Raw genomic sequence first — 21,145 nt, 5'->3', positions numbered from 1 at the left:
CTCCTATTTAGAGTCCCAGGGAGACATGACTGTGCAGGTGCTCCACTGATCACCTGGAAAATGTGCAAAAAGAAAAAGTCTGGCACCTGTCCCATGAAAGTAGTCAGAATTTCACTTTTGCAGCAAAACAGAGAATCTCTTTGGTTTCACACTTCATTGTAATATTCTACTTCCCCAATAGATCAGAGGAAGATTTGAGCATATTTATAAACTCATGTTTTCCAAGTCATTACATTTTTTAAACGCACATCTTGATATTTTTTCAGCCAGTTGCTTTAAGATTCCTTTTATCCTGAAGCTGCGTTACAAAATGATGCAGTGTTATTTCTGCTTCTAAAATGCAATGATCTAAAGAAAAGGCTTAAATGTTTTAGAAATAAAACCAGAAAATATTTCCTAATCTTGGTTAATTATTTCTATTAATCTCAAGCTGCCATTTACTGTTTTAAATCTCCGATATCCCTTTTCCCCGCCAAAGGACAGAAGAGAAGTGGGAAAGGAAGGGTATTAAGACTTATGCCTGACTCTAGAGTGAAACCAGTGGCAAGAAAAAAAAAAATGCATAGACTCTTGTGTGCATGAAACACAAGCATATACAAGAGAGACTCAGTCAAATCATTATATATTGGTTCATCTGCAACATCTTGACTGAATTCATGGAGTTGTTAATAATTCTTTAGAACACTATTTTACTTCCTGTAATATTACTGGAAGATTTCCAGAGTGCATATATATACACAGGAAAAAGGATTTTCTAGAATTTTAGCTAAGCAGGTTGAGTGCAAAAATATATTCTATTTATCAATTCCTACCCACATCAACTGAAAATGTATTTAGTTTCCCCCTACTTCAGCTTCTTACCCCACAAAAAAAAAAAAAAAGTTAAAGATATCCATCATTTTGTTTACCTGACCAAAAGGCAGGCACAAACATGAAGTTAGGAAAGAAAAAAAAAGACAGTTGGAAAAACTGGATTATTAAATTCTGTAGTTCATTGTCATCCCCAACACAGCACCAAATAGATTCCTTAACTTGCAATAAATCTTGTTTCCTCAGTACCACTATTCAAGTGCATAGCAAGGGTATCCATTTCTTCCCCAGCCTGTTTACATAATACATCTGTTCCATTGTCACCATCTTCCCATGTGAATATGGAAGGGAATTTACACTGATGAAAAGTCTCTGTAATCTACCTGTTTACATCATTTACATTTGAAGAGAAGAGCAATAGATTCCCCAAATCCAGCTCTTTATACCTCATACATTAGGTGAATAAAATATTATTTTATTTTTAAACACTGCAGATCAACTATATCAGCCACACAGCATACACAATCAGCCTTTATATTAATGAAGTCTTTTGTAACTTCAGTTTAAAAAAAAAAAGTCAAATCTATTAAGGATATGGTAGAACACAAACAAAGACTTGTATCACTGAATACTGTGGTTTCAGTATTTTGAAACAGAACAGAAAATTTTGGGGCTTGGTATTGCTGTTAACTTTTATTAACTAAAAGCGTTCCTGTCTCGGCTATTCTTTCACAGTGATGCAAAGATTAATTGCAGTATACTCATTCATTAACTACTTTTTTTTTCCCCATTATACTACGCCTGAGATTAGAAAGATGAGAAATGCCATTGGGCTCAGTAAAGGAAAAGCATCTCAAAGAGATCACATAAAAAAAAAGTTTCATTATTTTGTACAAGGTGATACTAAACTCAAAGGAAACTTAAAGTGTAGCCACAACTCTGCTTCAAGCCTTCCAGTGGGGGCTGCTGGTGAGCGTTTACAGTGAAGTACACCTAAAGCCGTATAACGTATGACAAAACTATATCAACTTAAAGCTGCATTAGTTCAAGAGAGCTTGTTTAGATTTAATTACACCTAAGCCTTCAAATAGCGGCACAACACCATTATTCACTAAAGGATAAGTATAAACTTAAGTTTGTATTTAATTTTTTAACAACAAAATACTTGGAAGCAATGAGGTGGTAATGACAACAGAGGGGTCTTATAGATTTCAAAGAATTCCTGCAATACGACAAACTTACTTTTGTTATGACAATGGCAGAGTGATTGAAAAGGGGAAAAGATGACTGTTATCAACAACCTCTTTTATACTGTGGTATGAACAAGACTGACTGGATTTAGCTGTTACTACTGGTCAATGAAGGAATAGCAGCTCAGTTCGGCATAATACATGCAAATATACATGTTCGATTTTTATTAATTGCTGTAGTATTTTATACACTAAACTAGAATTCTGCCATCTGACTAGACATCCTTCCCTTACCCAGTCTGCACCAGCAGCCTGAGAAGGAACTTTATTTTTAAGGGGAAAAAAACCCAAAACCTCAAACGCAATTCACAACATTTTCATCAGTCAACAGTTACCTCAAGCAATTAAGACATATGATGGGCTATACATCTACTTTTCATTTCTCTTTCCACAAACAGTGGTTCTTTCCTAAAGCCCACTTCCCAACACAGCTAATGTAGATTGAGTGGAGAACTCTAATATTAAAAAGCAATTTATCTTCTAACAGGCTTCTTATTTCCCCATTACAGTCACCACCAACCAATATGCAGCGGCCGTGACCAAGGTAATGGTTTTATTTATCCTGTTTCAACCTGAATGGCTATAAAATGACTGATTCATTTACTAAACAATACCAGATCAATTGATTTTCATCTGGGCCACAGGACTGATCTTTTCAAGTCCAAATCCAAGATTTATATTCAAGGAACCAAACTGGTGTGATACTATTAACTATAATTACTAGTAACTGTGCAGTACACAAGTGCATTAAAAACAAACATGATGGAGGTAAGACATAAAGGAAACAAAAGCCTGAGTACCACAAGACAAGGTTAGATTGACTCCTAAAGCCTATACTCTTTGGGAAAACACAGCTGACTCAGGCAGTTCCAGCAAATAGTTATTATAAAAAGGCTAGAAAAGTGGTCAAAATAAGAAGATATATACTTGTTTCAAAAGAGCATAGTTTGAATAGACAGAGTTTGAAATATGCATTAGCAAGACACTTATTTTGGTGACAGTTTTTCCTAATGTGGAACCAAATGACGACACTGCAAGGGGAGTTTAGTAATACATTACTGGTTCCTTTGGTTTCAAACGTTAGCATCACACTTCCTCCTTCAGGCATATACAAAATAAGGCTGTATAGATACTGATCTCCAAGTTCCGTTCTTCAGTCAGACACTACTAAACATAATACAACTCCTTCCTATAAAACAATAGAAAACCCACTTTCATCCACATGTTAAAGAGGCAACTCCCATCCCTGGCCCCTGTAATCCGACTTGCCACTCTATGTATGTATAGGGTAAGACAAGTTCACCCATCTTGGCATCATAAACAATCCACAGGTTACTCTGTGGCAGAAACTTCAGACCAAAGGGTTTTTAAAATCTGACCAGTCACCAAATGATCAGTAAGATCTTCATCAACTAGATCACGAAGCTATTGCTCGTAAACTACCATTCATAGAAAGAGTCTATGTTACCATTAAAAGCAACTCAGGAGAGTGCATGCAACTCCGGAAGCTTATCCAGAGTGATGGTTTCATCAGGAGAGAGAATGATGCTTATTCTAAGGCACCTGTAAAAAATAACAAGATAGGGATGGAATGAAAGAAGCCACGGGGGAAAAAAAAAGCTAGAAAATAACAAGCAAGGACTGGAACAATAAAGAGTTATTCTCGATTACAGCATACAAAGAAACAAACCACTGCCTAGCATTTCTCTGATATTTTTCTAAAAAGCAGCTCATCCGCTGTTCATCCTTCCATTAATACACATGCATCATCACAATGCCTCTATGTCCTTACAGGACTTTAAACCCGAGCATTACTCATGTACCGCTCATGTCTCCTCTCATCCATATACCCTATTACTTTCACTCCAGTATGTCTCCAAAACCACGTTATAATAAATAATACATAAGCAATCAGCCCATAGTGTATTTTTTCTCTCCAGCTAGAGACAGAGAATAGGACTATCCAACGGGGCTCTTGTGCACTAATGCATTATTTATGTACCAAAGTTTCAATGACCTTACCTCATGTGTTACTAGAATGAAAATAATAGCATTCTAAACCTTTCTTTTGTACTAAATTGCAGAAAGAACACTACTGTATTATCTGGCTATATCTCTGGTTGGCCAGATTGCTGTCCACCTGCGCCTGCCTACATGGAGAGATGAAACAAATTCATTAAACAATAGGTTATGCTTTGGTTATATACTGAAGATTACTTCAAGGAACTTGATCTGTAACTAGTACTTTTCCATCCACAAATAAGAAATCAGAAGTTGACTGTGAACCCGTTACAGGGGTAAGAGAGTAAAAAAAAAAAAAAAAAAAATTAAAAATAATGTAAACTCTAGATCAGCTATTAGTCACTTTTCTTTAAAGTTATTACTTATTAGTCACTTTTCTTTAACACTATTACTGCTCCTGCAAATATTAAAAGGAAATACAAACTACTATTTGCTTAAGTGATAAAGTAAGTATTCTCTGGACATGCATGAATCCACGTGTAAAGAAGACGGGGCAGGCTGTGAAAACCAAGAGGCTACAAACTGTACATTTTGTGTGTTTTGTGGAACTCCCTTAAGAACCAATTTACAAAATGTGGTTTCCTATACTAAATCAAAATTGCTGTGCAATTCAAGTAATAAACAGAAGCTAAACATGTTTTGTCTTAGAAGACAAACTGACATCGAGAAGACACCCTTCTTCAAAGGCTGCATACCAAGTATGCAAAGAATGTATTTCCTTATCACCGAACAGTTGAGGCTGGAAGGGATCTCTGGAGGCCGTCTTGTCTAACAACCTTGCTCAAGCAGGGTCACCTAGAGCGGATTGCCCAGGACCACGTCCAGATGGCTTCTGAGTATCTCCAAGGACAGAGATTCCATCTGTGGATTCCATTATCTGTGAACAGACTGTCTATAATATCAATCACCCAGCTCACTGAAAGTGAAATCAAGAAAGATTTGACTGCAATAATACTGCATGTCACTCAGGAGAAGAAGTTTTTCAAGTAATGTATTCTTTTAGTAGGCTACTCCAGCTAGGAAGTATATCTTGAAAGTTTTAAATTCTGAAGAATTGTTAGGTGTTCTGCAGACTTTAAAAAGTAAAATATCATGTTCATCCATTAGATATAAAACATGAAAGACTGTTTGGTTAATAAGTATTGCCAGGTATGTGGCAGGACCTGAAGATACATTTCGTAACAAGCCATTAGCGACTGCTGAGGCAGAGTCCCTGATTGAAACACGTCCTCCCTGTTGGCGTGGAAAACAAAGTGTGAAGAGAAAACAGAACTGCTGCTCAAGAGTCAACGCATGCTGTTTTCAGAATAATCTGAGAAGTAGTGTTGTTGCAGCAGTTCCTCTGTAAATTCCCTTTAACCTCTTGCTGTACTCCCTTCTCCTTTATTTCAGTGGAAACAAAAATGGAGGTCCTAGTACGACATCTTCTAACCATGCAGACACTGTATGCCCCATAGACTACACCTGATAACAATTTTCATAAACTGGCCTTGGGGTAAGTTGGCTTCTCTGTAAATATAGCGTAAGAAATGCTTCAGTAATTCAGAAGAAAAAAATGTCACTAGACTAAGAGAATGAAAGAGGTCTTTCACCTGCTGGGTTAAAGGAAGAACAAATACATTTAATTCGTAGAACTGATCGCACGAGATGTAACATCAAAGTTAGTTCTCGTTTTCTAACAGCCTACGTTATCTAATAATGTATACAAATGTAGAAACTTTAAATAGTGGAACCAATTTGGGTTCCACTATTTTGGATCTTCCCTGTGCGCTTTCTTTAATTAGGTCCTCAGACCTTTATATTCCTACTGTACAACTATGACTAGGTAAAATGACTGTGGTCTCCCCCCATGCCTCATAAAATCATGAAAAAGTAATGAAAATACTGGCTATTGCTAGCTGTTTCTTCATACATTCACTATCTAGTGCCTAACAGTACTGTAGAAAAATATCTGCAAAATACAAGTCTACAATCTAGTGTCGTTATTTGAATGTAAAAACAGACTTTAAAATAAACTTTCATATTAGCAATATTTAATTACTTGTGTAACATACTTTCAGCTTGACTATACGTTTACTGGAAAAGTAGTTGTTCACATACAAAAGAAAATTTTTAGTAGCTCAAGCTTTGGATGCTCATTATTACTAAATACAACCTTTGGCTAAAGGCACAATTCTTCATCTTTAAAATGAATGTATTGGATGATTATTTTTTCAAGGCAGATAAAGAAAGCAAAGATTCAGTCAAGGTGACAATTACCATCTGTCTAGCTACAGTAATTATGTGCTCCCAATTAAGTGTATGCTCATATTGAAAATCACCATATTTGTGTATTACTACATGCATTAAAGTTATGTATATGACTGTCTGCTTTGAAGTCCGTTAACACAGGAGATAAAAGATGATGAATAAATCTGCGTCAATGCCCTCTGTGAGTTAAGTTCCTTTCTACCACCTCTTCATCCATGGATGCTACCGTTTACACTTCTCTTTCCTCCACACCCTTCTCTTCCCTTTTTTGGGGACTGACTACCTGTTTGAGGGCTTACTGGGAGTACAACTAAGGACAGAATTAAAATCAGTTTAGCCTTGCACTCTCACAAGTACGTAACAAGTTATAGGTTGCATACAGGATGCAGAACACTGCTCATCAGGATGAATACAGAACCAAACATGCCTTGAAAACTGTTAAAGGAAGCACTGTGATACCTGAACACTCTGGATTACTCCTATGAATACATTTATACAGCTATAAGAAAACCAAGAGCAGTGTACTGTTTCTTTCTTTTTATAGAATTTAAATCTTGTGAAATTTAATTCTCAAGTTACTGAAATTCAAAGCAATACAATTGCTTATAAACATATTTGACTAAATATATTCAGAAAATTCCTTCAAAACAAACTTGTAAAATTTTAGCCTTTTGACTTCCATGGGACTATTTCACACTATGAACAAAACCAAAACGTAAGCAGAATTTTTGTGACCAAACTCAATAGAAGCAAGACCAGGTACCATACAGAAATTAACGTCCAACTCTAGTAAGAACAATGTTTTACTTAAAAGACAATATTAAAATACTATTACCTCCAGCAAGGATCTTCTCTTCCAAATCATTCATTTGTTTCTTGTAAGCTTTTAAAGCAGCTTCTTTAAATGATGGTCGTATTCTCTTTTTCTTTGGAGTTTCAGTAAGCATCTCTGGGACATTCTGATTTTCATCTTCCCTTACTTCTATGTCAGCAGCCGTGTCACTTTCAACTTCCAATATCTCTTCACTGACCACACTGTCAAACTGCGTGTCATATTGCTCCTCTGGTAGTATTGCATATAGAGTTTCATATGAAGGCTGCTCCAGTTCATATTCTTGGACCTGCTCACTAGTTTCACTACTATTAGTTCTATTTTCTAGTTTAGCAAGGACTTGTTCCATTACTTCCACGTAGTCTGTTTCATTCTCACCAGGTAGTCCAATTAAGTCTTCCTCATACTCTGCTTTGTAGCAATAAGGCTCAGCATAAACATCAGAATCGAGTGTTGTACTCGATTCATTTGCAGTAGACTGAGATAAAGTTCTAAACCTTCCCATGAAAGATGATCCACTGTCTTCATATCCACTTAAACTTTGTGTACTTTTATTCCAGACTACTTCTAAAGCTGACTTAGCACGTTGAAGCGTAGATCCAAATTTAGGAAAGCTGAAAGTCTTATCAGAAAGATCTATGCTTAATCGGCTATGCCACGATTTAGGGGCTGTTTCTTCTGAGTCGTCGCTTGGTAGTTCACTCTGACTTCGGTACATCATAGGCAATCTGTTTTGATTCTGATAAGGGGAGATAGAATTTGCTTCCTGATAATCATCATATTGACCAGTCCACTGACTTTGTGATTCGCTATCAAGGCCTGGACACAATGGAGAAGTACCATCAAGGGTAAAATCGTAGCTTTCAGTATCATACTGGAGGTCAGAACTTTGGCACTTTCCAAAATCTGTCTGTTGATCTGAAGGGCTGCTCATATCATACACAAAAACTTCCTGCGTGGATGAGTCTAGGCCCAAATCTGCCCCTTGTTCCAACTGATTCCAGTCTTTCCACAGGGAAAGATCATCATGTAAAGAAAGCTGAGAATCACTATAGTGGCTTCTGTCTCCAGATGCACATATTATTCCATTGCTTACTCCACTGTCAACAGTTTCTGTGTTTTCTACTTCATTTTGCTCTGGATACTGTTGCATATCTTGGACAAACGTCTGTTCCTGGGAACTGCCATACCAGTTTGTAGAATCATCTTGCCTTCGCTGCCAAAGTTCTCGATCGGAGGAAGACAATAGTGAACTGCCATTTGTTCTGCTAAAATACTGGTTTTCTGAAAAATCTTCAGAGTAAGACTGGCACAATTTTGAGAAATCTGACTCTGAACGGCTAAGCTTTGGTGTTGCAAAGTCATTCTGTAAATGCCATACAGGAGTCACGTCTGAATAATAGGTCGTCGACTGTTTTTCCATGTTGTCAAATTCTGGTGACCGATTGCCATAATTTCTTCTGTCTGAAAAGGTGTTATTGTCAGCAGTTCTGTTAAGGTCTTTAGTATCTGGGGACTCAATACTCCCCTTCGTAGCGCTTGGTTTTATCTGAAGTGCTGATTTAGATATCTTTGCATAACTGTTCTTATTTATATCTGATTCCAAGTCTTTATCACTGTCAGGTGACTCCCAGTCATGCATTTTAGTTTTTGTCTCCACAGTTAAAAGCTTCATATCCATACTCTCATATGTCTGAGAGGAAGGTAGTCCTCTTTCTTTCTTGTCTTTTATATCATGGGAAAATATATCTGTAGAAATTCCAATGCCAGTTCCTTTAAGTTTATAAGACTTTTTCAAAATCAAATCTCTCTGTTGTGATGATTCAAAGTAAACAAGAATGGGTCTTGGCTTTGCATTTGGACAGTCTCTTTGCTGCCCCAGTCTTTGGGCAAACTCAATTTTAATAGTGCTTTGTGCCTCTGAGAACCCCATTTTATCTATTAATATTTTGTAAACGATGCTTTCAGTTTTTTCAAGCCTCTCTTCAGGCACATTTAGAAACCTAAGACTCGCTTTGTTTCCTGGATGGCCTATCTGCTTAATGTAGTCATGTATGTCCCGAGTTTCTCTTCTGGACTGTACAAATCCAGTTCGCAACTGTTCAATTTCATTTTGTACAACTTCTACACTACTAGAAATTTCATCAATTGATTGTTTCAGAGCATTAACATGCCCTCTTAATTCAGAGAGTTCTGTTTCAATTTGACTTATCCCCTGAAGCTCTTTAAAGATCATTTCCATAACATCATGGGTTTGACTAATACAACCTGTTGAACTAAAGCCAGGTTCAAGAGTATTTGATTTCTGGTGACGGCCAGTTCTGTCTAGAGATTTACTTCTTAAGCCCCATGTTTTCTTCCATGTACTTAGTTCCGAGTCCGATGAGACACATTCTTGGCTCTTCTTCCATTTCCTTAGTTTTCGTAAAGCTCCCAGCTTCAGTGTGTGTAAAGTGCGTTCTCCGTCAGAACTTCCATCAGATGGTGCAAGGCTGCTTAAGCTTTTTCTGTTGCGTCTCACAGGCATTGTGTGTGGTAAGTATTCGTTTTTCTTACTTTTTACTTCACTTAACGACTCAGAATATGAACTATCATTTGAAGACAGATCTTGAACTATATCTTCATTATTATTGTTTGTTACAAAAATATGCTTTTGCAGTCCATTGGCAATAGCAACTCTGTAACTGAATGTTGGAGAAAGTGAAAATTCTCTATTACTTTCCTCTTCTTCAGTTGATAAGTTGCGAGCAGATGGACACTTGGCAATCTTTTTAACAGTGCTTTTTAAAGTATTCGAAAATTTTGGATTCTTTGTTTGTCCAATCGGAGTTAAGTCTTGTTCCTTTTTGCTCTGACAACTCTCTTTCCTTTTTGTACTATTTCCCGATTTCCTTGTAAACATTCCTTTGCAAATCTTATATATGTAAGACGAGATCAGGCTCTTTAAGAGGGCAGAAACCATGGAGTGTAATTTATATTAAGCTGTTTCCACAAAACACAATTTTTGATCCAGACAAGTATTTGTATCTCCAACAGGATCATCAGCAAATATTTCATCAACAGAAACTATAGACATATAAAATACCAATGCTCTGGTATCATTTGACAGAGAAAAAAGAAAAAAAAAAATCACACATCTGCTTGTTTGAAACCAAATCCTGAAGGGTTTTTGTATGTCTTGCAAAATCTCAGTCTGTTGCGCATGGCTTCTTGAAGTGTCTAAAAAGGAGGGAATGACATTACAATGGCTGCCAAACAAACTTGTCATTCAATAGTACTGATGTTGTTTTAACTGGGTTACAATGGAAACACAGAGCAGTTAAGCATTTATTTATACTTTCCCCATAATTGTCTGAATAGAATGTTTCATGAACAATTGAAGCTGAAAGCAGTTCTAGGCAAATATTTTTAACATAAATGAATACGCTATACTTATTTACAGGCTTCTTTGTGCAGTTTAATTCTCTGAGATATTTGGTATTAATGCTGTCTGCTTTCCTTCAGAGTAATGACACTTCAATTTAGATCCATATGATATACAGCAGTGGTCAAAAAACTGACAGGGGAACAAGTTGTTACTAGCTAGTAAAATAGAAGTAGAAAGGTGTCTCTTGGTTCATCTTTGAAGCAAGGTATCATTCTGTGCAACAAATCAGTATTGTAACCACGAAGTACTGTTCTATCTTGAGATTGAATTACGCACATGACTATGGTTTGAGAAATAGATGCTTTCGTTTTATATGAGACTTTAACACGTTATGGTAAGCCAGGACTTAAAGTGGGCATACCTCCTTGGTTTCTCCCCTTTAAGAAGAAAAAAAAAAACCAAAACAAACCCCAAACTATAGAACATAACAGAAAATCATAATGAACAGCTGATGGAACATGCTCATCCAGGTTACTATATTTTACATTGTTCTGGTCACAGAAAAAAAAAACCAACAAAAAACCCCACCCTACACAAAACGAGGAAGAGGGAGAAACAAATATGATTCGTAAGTCTCAGGACAAAAACAAATGCCATTACAACAGGAAAACAATTTGATCTAAAATATGGAGGAGTAAGAAAAGATTTCATGAGGTATTTGGAAGCTTCTATTCCGTAAAACAAAAGGCTGTATTCCATAGAAATGTAGTCAATGCATTTTAAACATATAAACATACTTTTTTGTACAGCATATCATTCATGTCCCAGTCTTATAGCTGCAGAATAAAACCAAGACAAATAGCTCAGAAAAATCCAACAAAGTAGTAGGTTCCTTAAAACGGCCACTTCAGTTTTTAAACCAGCTAAAAATTCTTTGGCAGAATAAGAAGCATATTTAGATACAGGGTATATGAAGGGTTAAAACTTGCTCTGTGGTGTCTTAAGAGGAGTAAAGGATATGAACTGTTCTCCTTGTCTGCAAACAGCGTGGCACTGTATGAAACCTTATGGTCCCCTCACACACCCCAAGATCTGGTCTTTTCATTACAGAGTTTGTCTTCACTGATATTTCTATTATTTTATAGTCAATAATAAACACTAACTACTGATTCATACTGCAGCAGCAAAATGCACGCTGTTGAATAGAGCCCAAGCAAAGCTGGTAAAAGCCTGGTTGGCTTTTAGAATCCTGGAACAGAGAATGTAAACAGACTTATTTCTTTTCCAGTTATAACAAAATTGGGGTACAGCACAAGAGCAAGCAGAACAGACAACATTCTTCATCCTTCCTAAAGTCGCTGCTTGTTATTTTATAGAAGGTGAAATATTTGTGGAACATGAATCACATTTTTAACATACGTGCATCAGCATAGCTCGTGACTTCTTTTTCTTCCAGTCTTATGCCTGAAGTCAGAGTATTAAGAGTGAATTAAGAGCAAGCAATGTTTGGAAGCAAAAGAATGCTCAATGAGACTGCATGCAATTTTCAAGGCATGCAAACGGCATCTCTCAGAATGTTATAAAGCTCTCACTAGAGCCACGGCTGCCTTGTTTTCACATACTATTAGTGGAGAAAGGAACCATCCTGGGACACTTTTCAGTATCAAAGGCATGTTTCTGGATGTAGAAACACTTGTGAACCATTCAGCTCTTACGCTGAATGTTTGTAACCATTTGTTGAACAGATCTGAAGTGTGACTGCCTGCCTCCTCTGCCCACACAACCACAGCTTTTTAAGTGCCCTCTTATACAAACTTCACTCAGATGACTTGGACATTCTTCTCATTGAAAAGACTTCAAACCAACAACGTATAAACAAGCTAGAAGGCTTGTTTACTGGTTCAGCCTCCAAAACATCAAGAAATAATGAAATTATCATTGGAATCTGGAACATTTCCATTCATTTTAAATAAGGTTTAATTCTTCTCTGTAGAAGAATCTTCATTTCACAGACAGCCATATATATGTTTTATCCAATGCCTAACCTATGCTTCTTATCAGACATACTTGAAAGTATTATAAATAGCTGCAGATTCAGTACTCAACTTACTTAAACCCAGTTTCTGACAATGCCATAGTAAATTAAAAGTTGTACTGTTACAAAAACACACAAATCTGCTAAATGGAGCAGATTTATGTTCTCTCATGCGAGTTCCATTCCACCTCAGCTATATTAGTCATACGATCTGTTCATCAGTTTAGAGCCTACCATTGCTCTGTCAAATACTCATTTTCTAAAATTGTATATCTACACATGGAATCAAGTTTGAGTCATTATAGGTCTCATCCATTACTTTTTGTAAAGGTTTGTATTGGGTTGTTCTTACCATTTTAAATCAGCGTAGGCTAAAACTCTAGGAAATAAGGAACAGTCTTTTGCGAAGCACATAGGACTAAGTGAATTACTTGAATGAGCCGCCAGCTGTCATTCAGTGATTTTCTGCATTTATCCAGGTCTCCCAATAAACCATCATGACCCTGTTTTTTATTTTCACTTTGCTTGTTTATTGACTTAAATCAATTTATATGATAAAGTTGAACACAGATGAGTTAACCCATTCTAAGCATAAGGAATCAAGTTGAAATGTTACAAAAGTAAAGTACAGACTTTATTCTAGGTGGTTATAGAGCAGGAAATGGGAAAGTGTTATGGATTGTGAGATTAGAAATAGAAGAAATTGTTAATGCGTTCCTTCTGTAAAGAAAGAACACAATGACACGTCCTTCAATTTTTTAACCCATAGCAAGTCTGAATATAGACTTTTGTCAATCAACTTGATAGTGAACAGGTAATTTGGATTGATTTCAAGGATACTGTTGATAACAAAGCATTGTCAAAATAAAACTTATCAGTTGGAAGCATCAGGTATAAAGGATCTTATTCCCAAGTCTAAAAATAATGTGTTAGGTAGAAGGGGGCAGAGTGGGTCGGGTTAATGATAGCTTTTTAAATAATGCAAGCAGTGTATTTTAGTTACATGTCTGAACACCAGATCCTCATAGATTCCCTATTTTTTCATTTTATCAAATCCAGCCCTCTATTTTTATAAAGAAAGAAAATTAAATCTTAAAAAAATAATTTCAGTATTTAAAAAGAATAGCTAGATCACTGCTGACCTTCTGTTTAGATCCCAGTAAATGAAACTGTAGAGCAGCAGCCCTCTCCATAATGAGGTAGCTTTGCGGATGCGGACTGTCCCCCCAAAAAAAGCAAGAAACAGGCAGAATCATAGCCCTGCTTAACCTTTACGCTATTAATAAAGTGCAGGAGGCCTGTGTGTGTTGGAAGGGGACAGGGAAGAAGATGAGACTAAAGTGCCGTCTCCCTCTGTAAAAAGGCATACAGCAGTCCGTGTTCACAACACCAAGACAGTAGGGGAAAACAAAACAAAACCAAAAAGTCTTTCTCCGCAGCAATACCACCCTGCAGTACTGCCAAAGTAGTCACTGCTGCCTATGGGCAGCAACATCTATTTGTGATACGCAAAACGCTTCACAGAAATGAACAATCACACATGACAAAATGTAAACAATCCACTTTGCAGCCACAGAAACTGAGGCTGAGAGGTTCTCTTACTATCAGAAACATAAGGAATCAATAACAGAATAACTAGAATTCAGATCTACAGATTTCTCAAGTATGGTCTTTGACTAGTCTTGTGGTCGCCTGGGAATAAGGTTATCCTGACATAACTGCACTTAGCATCAGTGTATGTCTGCTGGGTGAAACCTACGCTACCTTTCTTTAGACAAGCATAACTGTGTATACTCCAGATTGCTTCATCAGTTTACCGTAACAGTAGCATTAGACTGACGATCACCTCAGATGATCTAATTCAGAACTGAATTTGGAACAATTATCTGCTCCTTCATATCCTTCTTAAATTCCCCTTATATTCTTAAATAGTGACATTTTTGATCTGTGTTACTGGTGAGTCTCTTGAGGTAAAGTGATACTCATTTTAATACTGCACATGCTACATAGATGACCTGCCTGCAGACCCTGGCAAAGACAAGGACAACAGCAAGAAAGTTGTTCTGCTTTCTCTTTTGGATAACTACTCTTTGTTCCAGGAAATCCTCAGGTTTTCACCAGCAGAGTTTTGCTCTATCCTATCACCCCCTCCAACAGTCACAGGAGAGCATGGAGTGCTATCAGCACTCTCTCCTTTTGGCTAGAAAGCTATTCCTATTGTCCGTCAACATCATCGCTTATTTATCTGGTGATACTTCTTTATGGATCCTGCTATCACTGTATCTAACCACCATTAAACACGTTGCCTTTCTATTTATGTGGAATGTTACCAATACAACTAACCACCAAACTGCTGTTTCAAACCCCAGGCTGAAGAGACTACAGCCTGCTGTTTTTTTAACCCACAAGGCCTACTGCTGTCCTGAAGAGCTTGCACATAGCTCATCAAGTACGCTATGGAATCCAATCTAAATATTTAACAGTCATACTGCAAGACTGGTCATTCGTAGCTGTTACTTGACTTATCTGTTCTTTCAGCATACAACTTAATCAAGTTTAAGGATAACAACAGATGCAAACAGCACATGCTTAAAACTGACTTCGGCTCATTGTGATTTAGAACAGCGTCTGAAACAGAAGCCACATATAGAACTTCATATATTAGTGAACTAACTCGGTGGTTTAACAGTTATTTGCAATTGAACTACTTCATAATATATAGAAGCATATTGTCTTCAGGACCGCTTAGAAGAAAACGTAAATTCCCGGCTAGCTAGGATGAGTAGTTGTTCTGGAGAGAAAAGTCATCTTCACTGCTCCCCTACTGCTATGACCACTATGGGAAAAGAGACGATTTTTTTGCAGAGTCAGAGATGTTTTTTCTTCAATTACTATTGAAGACAGACACGAGTTGAAAAAATAAACACTCTAATTTTGCAATAATTTTTCTTACTTTTTTAGTTACAGTATTCTCCGCACCTTTAGTTTGTATTCGTAGTATTTGCATTTCTCTGAGAAGTCTTGTTACAGCAACTGTGGGGCTAAAGTTGCCAATCAATTATTCACAAACTACTAATAAAACTTTTGAAGGCATTTAGAACACTATGTATTTCTTTAGAAACAATTGTGTAGTATGGTATTTATACTGCAAATATGAAAACTACATTTAAAGCAATTGTCATTAAAGGACAATGGCCTTGACTAGAACCAAAAACGAAAGGAAGCGATTTGCCAAATATAGTAGACTAATACTTAAATATAAAGAGCTATTGAACAGATTCCTAAAGTTAAAATGTGCTCCATTTGGAGAGCAGTAGATAGCTTACTATAGTGTAGTTGAATATATTAATGCACGCAAAGGTTAATAGACTGCAGATGATTTGGAACACAGCTTTAATATTATTTGGCTAAATGTATTAACCTTTTTTTCTTTAATGTTTCTAGTTGTTTCCTCAACTTTTTGAATGAAAAGAGGAAAAAAAAAAGTCTGTAGCGTATAAAGGCAGCAAGAGTGAACCTGAGAGTCCTCTTCCCCCCTTTTACAGCTGTATATATGAGGTATGCTGTCCTATATAAACTTATTTATAGTCAATACTCTCACTTCAAAAGCTGTTAAGATTTAGAGGTAATTCCACTTAACAGTCCATTCCTATTTAAATGCAGGCTACAAAAGGAATGTAAAACCTGGAGAGGGAAAAGTTATTTGCTGACAATATGGGGATAATTGTATTACTAAGTCAGTACCAGGCATATTAGCTTCTAAGTATGAGTTAGACTATTACATGCATGCTATTGTGTCAGATTACCACAAATATACAAAAGATTTACTGTATATAGAATAATCAGAACCTATTTAATGCCTTTAAAAAATAGAAAGCATGAACACGCATTTGACCAAATCTCAGCTCTGTCCTTAATTTTGTCTGTGTTTTTAATTAGGACTTTTCTCTAGAGCATTATGCCCTGAGAGCGGAAGTGATTTAATTTACACTGAAGCATAACACATATGCAGAGGATATATTTACAGTATGCTGACTATACATTCAAAGTCTCATATATTATTAACATTTCAAAAACTTTTCAGCAACTTTAAACAATCTCTATAATCATTCCATCAGAAAATTAAAAAAAAAAAATCCCTCAATTTTCTTCCAGGTATAGAGTTTTAATCCTCTAATTGTACTGGCCTGAGCCTTGGGATGGGCAATTCTCTGCCCTGAATTAGATCTCTCTTGGACAGAGACCGCCATGGAGTCTGTGACCATGTGTGCACTACATCACTCTATATAACACAGATTATTTTAGAGAGCTGCGATTTTCTTGTTTGGTTGGTTTTTTGGGGGAGATTTTTTTTTTAAACTACTTACAAAAATTCACTGTGAAATGTTTAGATTAAGGGATAAATGGGCAGAATGTTACTTATAAGCAAGCCCTCTGGATTCCATCCTTCCACCACAAAAAGGTTTTAAATGTTTTCTAAAATGTAGTTAACTAATAATTCCCATTAAATTTTTAGAACACAAAAGTATGAAATGGACAGTTTTTGATAAAGAGGCCTTTCATTCAATAAATGGCAGCAATCACCTGTGACATTTACATTTGAAAAATGCCACAAGCACAAACCACTACAACTACTGTTGACAGCAACACACACTAGGATGAGTAGGCACGCACAGATAGGAGCCATGCTTGCTAAACACCTGAAGTGACATTCATTGATAAGAAGGGTAGATATTAAGCATAATTTTAAATTTCCTGCAAAGACTTTATAAGAAAAAATTCTCTGCTTTCTTTGCTTCAATATACTGACAACTATGGAGTGATACTTAGATTTCCGCCTGAAAGTAAGAACCCCTGCTTTAGAACTATCAACCTAATTGAATGACACAGATAACATGAGAAAAACAGAACCTGTGCAAGAACCTTCTTAGGTGCCAAAGAATTTTTATGCTTCAGAGCTTCTGATTTACTGTACTGGTCTCACAAGGCAGACTCTAATATACTACTTCATTCTTCCTAGGTTTTCACAACACTACAGTTAAAAGAAAATTTGGAATTTTCAGTCCTCCTTGATACTTTAATGAATTGGGAGATATTCTGAGCTATCAGTCTTCTCCTTGATAACACTCCGGAATCCCAGTATTTCACCTGTGATTTCCTAAGTGTTTCCACAGCAATATACAGTCATTATGATAATGTTGCGCTGACATCACTGCAGGATCGAGCAAATGGTATAGTGACAGAAAACCTTTATACAAGTCTCTTCAGGTTGTGTAAATTCCACTGAAAAAAACCTCATGCATCATGACTTCTTTCTATACGAAAGGTCTTTGAGATGACAGTCAACCAAATTTCTATCATAATATCCTTCACAAAAGTAATTTATGATGAACAAGAGATGTTTGAACCTTAAATACTCCATTTCACTCTTCTTAATGTTTTTAGACTCAACAGCATTCCCTCAACACTTTTCTCAGTATGTTGATTTATATGGTAAGAATTAGCACTGATTTTTAGAACACTCAAATGTGTCAAGTAACCTTACATTTTCAACTGCCAAATCATAGTTGTGTATTACATTAAACAAAGGCATCTATTTTATATAATCTCTAATGCTTAATTCGGGAAACAAGCATTGTATCACCTCCTCTGTGAAAAATAACTACAACTTTATGATCAGAGTTTATTTTCACATCAGAACGCAATTAAATAATGTTACAGCAATGAATGCTTTTAAGGCACAAGAGTTGCTGTCAGCCAAGGGTTAACATCAGTATTAAGATGCTGGAACTGATATTAACCCCTTTTGTATCAACATGTTATGAAAATATCTTACTTAAAACTGGGCTGCATTCAAATTAGAAATGCAACAGAATGTTTTAAGAGATTTCAGGACTACTGAACAATCAGATGAACATTATTTTTAATGTCTTAAATGTTTTTACTACATTTTTACTAGACATGCCCATTATAAGACAACTATTAGTGTCCTTAGTTTAAGAGCACATAGCTTTATGTTCTATTTCACTTATTACATACAATCTGTTGAAAGAAAATATTATTAATAAGACAAAAAATGCAATAGGACTCAGGTGACTAAAGAAAGTTGGGGGTTAATGAATACAGTCAGATTTTTTATATCTGCATAATTCTTCCTCTTAAAGCAAAATGAACAATCAATCTCATAGTAAGAAATTAGTTTCAGCTAATATTACTTGGCCTCTGGAATTGCGGAAGGCAAAATACTAATGTTATCTTCTTGAACCTAAAAGGATGGACAAAAAAGTATTAAATCGCTACAGGGTTTTTTTAGGTTGTGGACTGGGGGAGGTACACGAAAGAGGGTATTCTAACACATCGGTTTAGCTGTGGAACAGAATCAAGCGTGTATTCCAAGCAAGCTGCCTCTTCAAAAGAAAGCTGCAGGGTGTTCATCTTGAAGATTAATCAAGACCCAGAAATACACAAGCATCTGTAAAGCTCAATTTATTACTAATCTTATCATGAACTAGGAAAAAAGTACTGGCAGATATAAGCAAAACATACTATATTTTCACCATGTATTCACATATCGAAATTATTTATCTTTTTATACCAATTAAAATGTTCCAACTCATTGTGAAATCAAATGCTATACTGTCTTACTCAACTTATCTTGCAAACTTACCAGCATTACAAAATAAACCCCCCACTTTTTAATGAAGTCTTGATTCTTAAGTCCACAAGCCCAGACAGTTTCATTAACATTACAGCATCAGAAAGCAAATCAGTTACAAATCAGTGCATTGCATTAGCTAGAACAGTGGGAGGTACATTCAGAATGAAAATAAGGAAAGGAAACAAAGGAAACAGAAAAATGTATGTAGACTACATACAAAGATACAAAGAGGATACATACCTGGATTAAATTCTTCTTAAAAATAAAGTACAAATTACATACCACCAGCTTTATATTATTTTCCATTTACGCAGAAATACGGTACACAACTCCATTACTATTTTGCCGTTCTTCCTTCAGCCTTAAAAATGGTACAATACCACATGAGGCTGCTTCTCAGTGATTCAACTCAAGTGCAATCAGGCATGCTGTTAGTCCGCAACGGTATCTGTTCTAAATTCCACCGTATTCCCTAGGCAGCATTAAATGTTTGGGGGTTTTTGGTTTGTTTTTTTTTTTACTCCCTCTCCTGTTTTTTTCCCCCCTCCTACAACTTGTGCTAACAGCTAAGAGTAATCATGGTGTTAGCTACTAATTCATTCTGCGGCTCAGCTTTATTTGTCCTTGATAATAGCAAAACGGGAGTCAGTGTCCTACTCCTGCTCAAATACAACATCAACATGAGAGAATAATAATCATCCTGGTGTTTTATGCGCTGGTAACTTCACCCGTTGCTGCTTTCTCCTGCCACCGCTTCTGAATGCAGTATTCGCTGCAATAGCCACAGCCCTCCTGCGTGGAAGGCAGCCCCTCTGCTTCACAGAGAGAGTAAAATAGGCTTACTGAGAACCCTCGCTCACAGAAACAACACATGCAGTGCATCGTGAGAGCTAGCAGGTGCACCAGCGCCCACAAGGATAACAGGGTGAGAGCGTATCTCTTGCTTGGTAGGGCCATGTTTCACCTAACCTTTTATTTATCAGCCTGACGTGACCCAGAGAAACAATTGTATAGCTGTTTCTTTCAGCAGTGCTTTCAACAGCTGATCATTTTTGGTAATGAATCTGCTAAATAGATTCAGAACTATGATCATTCCATGATTATTTAAGGATGCTCCAGATAATAAGCAGCGTATCACTCTGTTTTCCAGGAGAAGTGTTTTGTATGCTCCCAATTAATACCTAGACAGTAGGACTCAGTCATTTGTCTACTGGGGTTCAAATAGCAGAATGGATTATTATTGTGCATGCAGTAAATTATCCTGTACAGAATACAATGGGTGGTTTTTCAAATGTTAACTGATTTAACAGTGTGTGTAAGGCCACATTCAGCCTTACACCTATTAAATATATTGAAAACTCTCACACGTGAAGAACTACAGAAATACATCCAGAATGATCATACATAAAACCATTCTACATACAAAGTATACACATAATGTAAGTGTAAAAGTTTCACAAAACGTGTGTACATGCATAAAACCACAGGTATACTATTATCCCCTTTAATCTTGGGAGACAGCAGCACTGAAATACTATATAAAATACTAAGTTTTCAGCTAGCAAATTATGTATGCTTCCTGTATAAAAATAAACAAAACTTTGGAATTTCTGGTAATAGCTGACACATTTGTAACAGAGAAGCTTGTAATTCAGTTATTTACTTCAAAAATATATTAAGGATACCTTGAATAAAAGGCAGCACTTAAAAGTATTTAACAATTAATGCTTATTTAAAGCTTATCGGTTGTAGCTTTCACTTTCTGCAATCCTTGTATTATTGTTAGTAATGAGATCCTGGGATACAATGCTTTTTAAGTACAACTTATAAATGTAACAGTTCTAGAATAAAATCTCTTACATACAGTGGTAAAATTAATACTTTGGATTTTTTTGTGTATCATTGTAAAAATAATTATGTA

The 21,145-nt window shown here is 36.3% G+C and overlaps 2 protein-coding genes across 2 annotated transcripts in view; both read right to left on the bottom strand.

The window, feature by feature from the left end:
• UNC13C (unc-13 homolog C (C. elegans)) overlaps window positions 1–10,292 on the bottom strand; it is a 181,208-nt gene extending 170,916 nt beyond the window's left edge. The window contains exon 1 of the mRNA XM_009323411.1: window positions 7,168–10,292. Coding sequence (XP_009321686.1) covers window positions 7,168–10,126 — 2,959 coding nt within the window. The 5' untranslated portion in view covers window positions 10,127–10,292. The remainder of the gene's footprint in view (window positions 1–7,167) is intronic.
• A 1-nt stretch (window position 10,293) lies between these two features.
• LOC103916430 (protein unc-13 homolog A-like) overlaps window positions 10,294–21,145 on the bottom strand; it is a 72,498-nt gene continuing 61,646 nt past the window's right edge. The window contains exon 7 of the mRNA XM_009323410.1: window positions 10,294–10,383. Within this exon, the coding sequence (XP_009321685.1) occupies window positions 10,294–10,383 (90 nt within the window). The remainder of the gene's footprint in view (window positions 10,384–21,145) is intronic.

Source organism: Pygoscelis adeliae, unplaced genomic scaffold (genome assembly GCF_000699105.1).
Source record: "Pygoscelis adeliae isolate BGI_AS28 unplaced genomic scaffold, ASM69910v1 Scaffold545, whole genome shotgun sequence".
NCBI classification, from domain to species: domain Eukaryota; kingdom Metazoa; phylum Chordata; class Aves; order Sphenisciformes; family Spheniscidae; genus Pygoscelis; species Pygoscelis adeliae.
This window is presented reverse-complemented; position numbering and strand designations above follow the sequence as displayed.